This window comes from Notolepis coatsorum (genome assembly GCF_963971535.1).
Source record: "Notolepis coatsorum genome assembly, chromosome: 17".
Classification (NCBI taxonomy): domain Eukaryota; kingdom Metazoa; phylum Chordata; class Actinopteri; order Aulopiformes; family Paralepididae; genus Notolepis; species Notolepis coatsorum.
Genome location: NC_140181.1, coordinates 19,267,299 through 19,275,887, shown reverse-complemented (window position 1 = coordinate 19,275,887; position 8,589 = coordinate 19,267,299). Strand labels below are relative to the sequence as shown.

General features: G+C 42.5%; 1 protein-coding gene across 1 annotated transcript in view; it reads right to left on the bottom strand.

The window, feature by feature from the left end:
* Positions 1 to 650: 650 nt before the first annotated feature.
* The window catches only part of slc39a5 (solute carrier family 39 member 5), a gene marked incomplete at both ends in the record, with an annotated part of 33,662 nt that continues 25,723 nt past the window's right edge, over positions 651 to 8,589 (bottom strand). Inside the window, 5 exons of the mRNA XM_084333365.1 lie at positions 651 to 800; positions 2,189 to 2,379; positions 4,488 to 4,568; positions 4,877 to 5,035; positions 6,658 to 6,733. Of these exons, the coding sequence (XP_084189491.1) occupies positions 651 to 800; positions 2,189 to 2,379; positions 4,488 to 4,568; positions 4,877 to 5,035; positions 6,658 to 6,733 (657 nt within the window). The remainder of the gene's footprint in view (positions 801 to 2,188; positions 2,380 to 4,487; positions 4,569 to 4,876; positions 5,036 to 6,657; positions 6,734 to 8,589) is intronic.

The window sequence follows — 8,589 nt, the reverse complement described above, 5'->3', positions numbered from 1 at the left end:
AATTATTAAAATTAGAAAACTAGTTAAAAGTTAACACATTAAAATAAGAATTTCCACAAGGGGATCAATAAAGGAATATCTCATATTAACAAAAACAAAAAAGAACTGCAGTGCATCACAAAGTATAGAGAAACATTTCAAGAACCAAGCGGCACACATCATGGCTGTCTGAGCAAAGTGTTCATTGGTTCAGTCCCGTCGGCGTCTATATTAAAGGCAGCCCAAGAGTGCGTCGCCCGAAAATAGACCACTGCACTTCCGCGTTACATGGAGCTCGTGAGGGGGAGGGGGAGGCCGTAGCTACAACCACTTATGTCAAGGCTCTAATCAACACTCATTCATTTTATCCCCGCCCCTTCCCGCTCTCTCCCACAGGCTCAAAACACCGGAAGTGTGGCGGTGGTCTATGCCTGTTGCTGGTGGTTTTGGACATAGATATATATATATTTATGGTTTTGGAAGCCGTGCACGGTGGCTCATCTCCCCACTGTGAGTCAGGCGTTCCGTCACTCGAGTCGTAGTCATTTCTAAATAAACTCTATGGAGTCCTAACTGTTGGCCCAAACGCTGACACATTATCTTTAAAATAAAAACAAATAGAAAAAGGGGATGTAATTATTTCACTCTCCCGAGACACACAACGCTTCGTATCAACTGTCCCCCAAGTTGAATGCAATATGGTCCTCGAATAGAGCTATGCAGAGCATGATGGCGCCCCCTGCCAGCAGACCGAGGTTCTGCAGCAAGAAGCGAACCAGGGGGCTCACTGGACCCGGATCACCGCGCAGCATCTCAGGCATCTGTTGGGATGAAGAGCGAGAAGAGGGAATCTAATGTTAACATGAACAGACGTAGCATATTTACATCTTAAACCTTTGTGTTGTGAGCTTTTATTTTTTTCTTTGTTTACTCAAAATTCTATCTGGGAATCCTAGAAATGTATAGCTTTCAATGACCAAAGCAATTATGTCCCCCTCAATATTGAGAAGAGGTACATTTGTCGCCCCCAAAATATAGCTAATATATGATTAATATCCCCCCTCCCCAAAAGAGGTAAACAAAATAAAGGGGGTCAAAACATTCTTACAGTACCTAGTAGTAACTATATTATTAACCAACAATTTCAGACACCCCTACAGGACTACCATGAATGAGAATTTTATTTAACAGATTGCAGAATGGGTACAATACAGTATGGCTCAATATACACAATTGTTAAGGGGATGCAGACCAGAGAAAGACGTTTGTCTTGTTTACATCAGGGTCCCCCATTTTCAATTCATAGTGTATAGTAGTAGTGCATCAGACAGGACCGTACCATGAGCATCGAACACTTCCTGCATTCTGGTGTACTTTTATGAGGCACATCTGCAAGGTTGAGATGGTACCATCTCAGCCTTGCAGATGTGCCTCATAAAAGTACACCAGAATGCAGCAAGCGTTCGATGCTCAAAACAAATCTTGGGGGAGGACCCACGGAGAGATTTCCATATAGATGACATCCAGTAGTGTAGGGTTAACCTTCTGTAGTGTGGTAGTGAAAGGGTTAACCGTCTGTAGTGTGGTAGTGAATTGATTGATTGAAAACTGTATTAACAGATTGCAGAATGGTACAGTACAATACACAATTGTTAAGGGGATGCAGACCAGAGAAAGACCTTCGTCTTGTTTACATCAGGGTCCCCCATTTTCAATTCATAATGACATACAGATATACAGATATAAAAATCTAATCTAATCATGACATTTATGACATACAGATATACAGTACTGTTACATTTGTGACATACAACAAGATATGCAAATATACAGTACTGTTAAACAGAGATCCTAACAGTAAATATATGCATAATGGGAAATGTACATTAGGAGGTGGTGGGAGGGTGAAAGGTTAACCGTCTCTAGTGTGGTAGTGAAAGGGTTAACCGTCTGTAGTGTGGTAGTGAAAGTGTTAACCTTCTGTAGTGGTAGTGAAAGGGTTAACCGTCTGTAGTGGTAGTGAAAGGTTAACCTTCTGTAGTGTGGTAGTGAAAGTGTTAACCTGTAGTGTGGTAGTGAAAGGGTTAACCTTCTGTAGTGTGGTAGTGAAAGTGTTAACCTGTAGTGTGGTAGTGAAAGTGTTAACCTGTAGTGTGGTAGTGAAAGGGTTAACCTTCTGTAGTGTGGTAGTGAAAGGGTTAACGCTTACCATATTGGCCAGGGCCACATACAGGAATACCCCGGCGGTGATGGTGAGGACCCAGGGGGTGACTTGGGCAGAGTGGTGGCCCAGGGCGGAGCCCGCCAGGAGGCCGAGGAAGCCCAGCAGGGTCGACAAGATGCTGAAGAGAACCAGTCGACGAACGGGCCATCCTGCTCCCAACAAGACCGCCAAGTCACCTGGAAAAGTAGAGGGTTGCACCTTTTTCTCACACAGCATCTATATCACAGAGCATACTGCGTATTATATTATATATATATTATACATATTTATACTGCAGGTTCAGCCCCGCCCTCTTTCGCTCTTTCGCTGATCCTCCAATCACAGCAACAGTTGAAACGAGGGCAGGATTTGAGATAGGTCAGCTATAGATGATCACCTTTCTCATTCATTAAAAGGAACACGCCAACATTTTGGGAAATTAGCTTACCATCTTCTCCAGAGAGAGACGAGATAGATAGATACCAGTTTCCTCTCTGTGCGTTCAGTAGAAAGCTATCTGGCTGCACGTTAGCCTACGTTAGCACAATGAATGGAAGCGGACAGTGCCGGTTAGCCTTCGGGAGAGGTGTTAGTTGGACAATGCCTAGGCTAACTGGCACTGTCCACTTCCATTCATTGTGCTAAGCTAGGCTAACGTGCAGCCAGATAGCTTTCTACTGAATGCACAGTGAGGAAACTGGTATCTATCTATCTCGTCTCTCTCTTTGGAGAAGACGGAATGCTAATTTCCCAAAGAGATAACAAAACCTTAATTTTCCCCGTTCATCTGCTGACAACAGAATAACATGAATCACACATCTTGTATACACTGTTGTGTCTGAATACACCTGCTATGATAAAACAACTCTTATCGATCCAATATTTGCCATCTCGGTCATTGGTTGTGGTGGATTATGCCCTCGCGGTTTTATTTGATTTTGATTTGAGTGCTCTGAGGAGGTCATGTTGTTGTGTTCTCTAGCAAGTGGTCATACTAAAGCTGAATCACACAGATAATGGGTGCTTTTGACATAAACCAGGATGTTGGATATTCTCTGTGTGCAGTCACTATTATGCCATAAATGTAATTTGTATATATGCAATACATTTATGAATATACTGTATGTAAGACCGTTATAGACTTTCCACTACACCTTCCTTGGGGAAGATGACCTTCTCTGGTTGAAAGGCGTAACTATCATTGGTATTTCTTAATTTTTAAAGCAGTTATTGGTAAACTTCCCTCTTACATCACAAATGGAATCTTGGAACCTATTCTACACAGTCACATTACTAGTTGGTTCTTAGCGTTCCTCCAGTTTGCTCTGAACTAGGAACTGCTTTTTCCTTTGATGCTTCCAACACCTGGAATGTCCTCTGACTGACTCTGAAGCTGAAGGTTCTTCTGTATTCTTCTGCATTTAAAAAGGTATGATATCCAACCACTGTCGACTTTTAACCGTCTTAGCTGATTTATTTTTTTATTGTTTATTCTTATTTATTGTGCCTATAAGTATGAAATTGCTGATAAACTGTTTTTGTTTTGTAAGCTCATCGTCGCTGTAAATGAGGGGTCAGTGTCTCACAAGTTAAAATAAAGGTTTGAAATTAAACTAAATTAAATTAATCCCTGAGAAGCCAGCGTTTCCCCTGACATTGCCTTGACGGGCGGCCCGCCCCACCAACGGGATCCCCCGCCCCTACTGAAAGCTTAAAAAAAAATATATATATATATATTTTTTTGTTATAGGCCTATATATATATATATATATATTTTTTTTTTATATCCGAAAACAGGAAAAAATAAAAAGGATTTCATAGGGCCCTAGTTAAGGTGAGTTAATAAATTCATCTGCTCCGCTCTGATAAACTGACTCTTCGGTCAGAGCGTCCAGTGTGCACTGTATTTCCGAACAATTTTAGTGCGCTCACTCTGACACTGGTTGTAAATAGTTATGAGTGTTGTATGTGCCTCCCTGTATTGTAAATAGTTCATATGTGTGTTGTCACTACTGTATGTATAATTGTAAATAAGTAAATTTATGTGTTGTAAAAATCTTTCATATTTATTTACCTAATTTATGTGCAATAGTTTAATTTCAGCTCAGTGTAGAGAAATGCACTGATACTAACAACCACCTTACTGCGCGCGTCTATGACAACACTGTTGACGCCACGTATCCGTGCACCGCGACAACACTAGTAGTTTCGGGGGGCCTGCCACCCCCCCTGAAAAAAATCCTAGGGGAAACACTGGAAGCTTGCGCTACAACAGAGAAAGGTGAAAGGTAAAATAGTGGGGTACCTAGTTCATGGGGTAGTTCGTGGCACAATACGGCGATGGTGGTGCTCAGACCTCCAGTCAGACTCTGGGAGAACGCTGCGCCTGCAGACGAGAGAGAGAGGACAGTGACCTCAGTGACCTCATAGCCAGGGTTTGGTTCCATTTCCTTTCCTTTCAATCAATTCCGGAAATAGGGTCTTCCTCAAAATGTCGATGTTAAAACGTTTAGCTGCTATGGCGCCCGAATTGGATCAATAATAAAGGAATATCTTAAACGGCCATTTATGTTTACCTTTTGAATGAAATTGAGCCAAACACGGTAACCTTTTACTTTACAAACAGGTTATATAACAAGTCATACCCTCCAGACCCTCCCCCCCCCACCCCCCCACCACCTAAAGGATCCTCACCGATCGCCAGTCCATCAGTTAGGTTATGGATCCCGTCACCCATGGCAACCATCCACACCAAGCTCCCTATCCCCGACTGTCCCTGCTCGGGCGAGCCGTGGGAATGCCCGTGGTGGGCCTGCGGTTCCGAAGGACCACATCCCTCTGGGCGGTTTGGGTCTGGAGCACAGAAGAGGAGAAGGAGCAATGCTTTATTTCTTTAACCCTTTCACTACCACACTACAGAAGGTTAACCCTTTACTATCACACTACCTCTACCAAGAACAAATGCACTTAACTCATTCCCCGCCAACGACGTTTATACTCGTTATTGGCCGCCAATCGTTGAACGCCAACAACGAGTATACTCGTTATTTGATCGTTATTTATTTTATTCGATATTTATATTCATTACAGGCCCACTGACTCGGGGTTAACATTGGGAATCGCATTGAGAATGCCTAGGTGCAATACCGGCTGCATCACGCTAGACGGCGGTATCAAGCACCCTTTCTAACATTGTATCCTGGGCTGTGGGATGGCCCCAGGTCTCGGGTTTCATTTTTCCTTCTCGGGCAAGGCGAACAGTTGTCCCGGTTCCATCGAACCGCGTCAAATATCTCCGATCCATATGTTATGGTGGATTATGCAGTCGAGCAAATGGACATTGGATATACCAGATGGTGATCAAACAATTGGAATATTATTTTTGGATTACTCCCGGCCACAGGTAAGGGCGATTTGACATCAATTTTAGCTTGATCCTGCTATGCTTTTGTACCGATCGGGCTGATAACCGGTTTTAGTGTTCAATGCGAATGCCGTTACTGACAATCAAATAATCAGAAACGCCCCCCCCCCCCCCCCCCCCCCCCCTTTCATGCATTCATGATGGAACATAATAGCTATAATGTAGATTTGATTCCGGAACAATAGCGGGTTCAGGCAAGAAACGGCAACGTCTACAATGGAATCGACGTATACTGCCATAACCAAGCATTTCATGAATTACCCTAGACCGCTCTAAAACCATACTTATATTCACCACGGTATAACACGGGAACGTATGAATGGAAAAATTATCTCTTTTTTTGCATCTTGACCGGAAGAAACTCAATGTCAAATGACTATAGTATTGTATCCATGGCTATATAGAATATAGATTTAGCTCTACAAACAAGGTGACTAACTCCCATCGTTTACAGCGTGGCAGTAGCTACCACAGGATAAGGCTAATAGCTGGCAGCCAATGAGTTAAGAGAACCGTAATGTATAGAGCTGCTGCATACTGGAATTGTATACCTGTGAAGATAATGATCAGGAACAAATTTACTTTTAAGAAAAAGTTGAAAAATGCTGTTATGAATAATGAAATACAGTTGAGTTACTGATTTATTTAGTTAGTATTGTTAGTTAGTTTAGTTAGTATTGTATTTGTGGCTAGAGCCTTTGTGTGTTTTTATGTGAGATTTTAAAGATATTGAGAATGTACTTAGGCTAAAGTGTTTATGTTTTTATTGTTTTTTTATTAACTCTTTAATGGTCATACCCGAGTATAGTCGGGTTATCTCGCCAACCGTTCCCGATACCGCGATCCCTCCAGATTCTGACTCACACGCCGGGGTCCGTTTCTGTAAACGCTCGCGCACCGATGACCAGATTCTACCGGCGGTGAACGATGTTGAATGAGGGAGTTGGGAATCACACACCGGGGGTGAGCGTTGAGTCATACAGTGTGTGTGTGTGTGTTTTTTTTTTTAAACGCTTCGTTCCAGCAGATCCTCCTACTCAGTGTGTCTCACCCTGCAGTGCCGCGAGCTCCCGCTCTGCGTCAGGATTCTCGCCGCTCGCGTCACTCCGCTCCCTCTTCTTTGCCTTCTGTCGACAAAACACAAGATGGTACATTCGGTCCTTAACCCTGTCACTGCCACACGACAAAGGGTTAACCCTTTCATAACCACACCACAGAAGGTTAACCCTTTCAAGTTCAAGTTTTAAGTTTGTTTATTAATTGTCATAGTAAAATACAGAATACTTTATCATGAAATGCTTTTTTCTGTATGAGCCCCTGGGAGTGTGCTAGATAAAAATAGATAAAAAGTATAAAATAGAAAAAGTCAAAAGTACGTAAAATAAATAAATAAAACTACCGTCTGTAGTGTGGTAGTGAAAGGTTAACCTTCTGTAGTGTGGTAGTGAAAGGGTTAAAACACTGCAAACAAACATTAAAAGGTGCTGTAAGTGTTTTTTTCTGTTAAAATAATAGCTCTACACTCTGACAGCCATCACCGATTGTCTGGTCAGTAACATTAGTCCCTCCGCTCTGCAATAAACACAAAATATTTTTTTTTCAAATTGTCCTTGAAACAAGTATAATCTACCAGTGCAGGAAGCAAATGTGGCTTGGCAAGATTTCTTGAAATAAGTACAAATAGCTGGGGTTCTCTCTCCTGGTTGGATAAAGTGGGAAATGATACCAGAAATTAATTTTGTGTTTACTGCAGAGCGGAGGGACTGGGAGACCCATGTTACTGACCAGACACTCTGTATCAGTGACGGCTGTTGGAATGTCGAGCTATTGAACACACATTTTAACAAGAAATACCACTTCCAGCTCCTTTAATATTGGAAACTTGACATTGGTGAATATGACCAGCTGTGCGTGATGTATTATAAAGGTGATGCATTATAAAGGTGGTGTATTATAAAAGGGCAGACACGTGTCACATAGGGCCCGAAGCTTGAGCACCGACCCTTTTGCCATCAGAGTCAAGAAGTGCCCTTTTATGGCTGATATTAATTGTATTTTAGTTGATTATTTATTTTCTATTGAAATACAAATATTTAAAAAAGATATTTGCTAATTATAGGCGCAAAACAATGCATTTTTAAGTTTCAAAAGATTTCTTCCCATCTGTAAGCTCTGCAACAGGACTCGCTCAGGTCGTGCGCTTTTGGGGAACAAGCATGCTATAGATTCTTCCCTGTTTGCTGTGTGTGTGCGTGGCGAGTGATTGGGAGAGAAACTGTAAGATTGGCTATTCTTGTAACCTTCCATGATGACGTTGATATTTCATACTGTATTTTGTCACGATACACGACGAGACCACGTGTTTGTGAAGTGTTGGTGTCGACCGCTTTAAGCAACTCATGTGTGGTCTGTTGTCTCCACTTATGTCCTGCTTTCAACCATCATTTTAGACACAGGACACTGCAAGACGAGCAGAGGAGGGAGAGAGAGAGGCTGATTATGAGGTAAAGGAGGAGAGAAAGAGGCTGATTATGAGGTAAAGGAGGGAGAGAGAGAGGCTGATTATGAGGTAAAGGAGGAGAGAGAGAGGCTGATTATGAGGTAAAGGAGGAGAGAAAGAGGCTGGTTATGAGGTAAAGGAAAAGAGAGAAAGAGGCTGATTATGAGGTAAAGGAGAGAGAGAGGCTGGTTATGAGGTAAAGGAGGAGAGAGAGAGGCTGGTTATGAGGTAAAGGAGGAGAGAGGCTGGTTATGAGGTAAAGGAGGAGAGAGAGAGGCTGGTTATGAGGTAAAGGAGAGAGAGAGGCTGATTATGAGGTAAAGGAGGAGAGAGAGGCTGATTATGAGGTAAAGGAGGAGAGAAAGAGGCTGGTTATGAGGTAAAGGAGGAGAGAGGCTGGTTATGAGGTAAAGGAGGAGAGAGAGAGGCTGGTTATGAGGTAAAGGAGAGAAAGAGGCTGATTATGAGGTAAAGGAGGAGAGA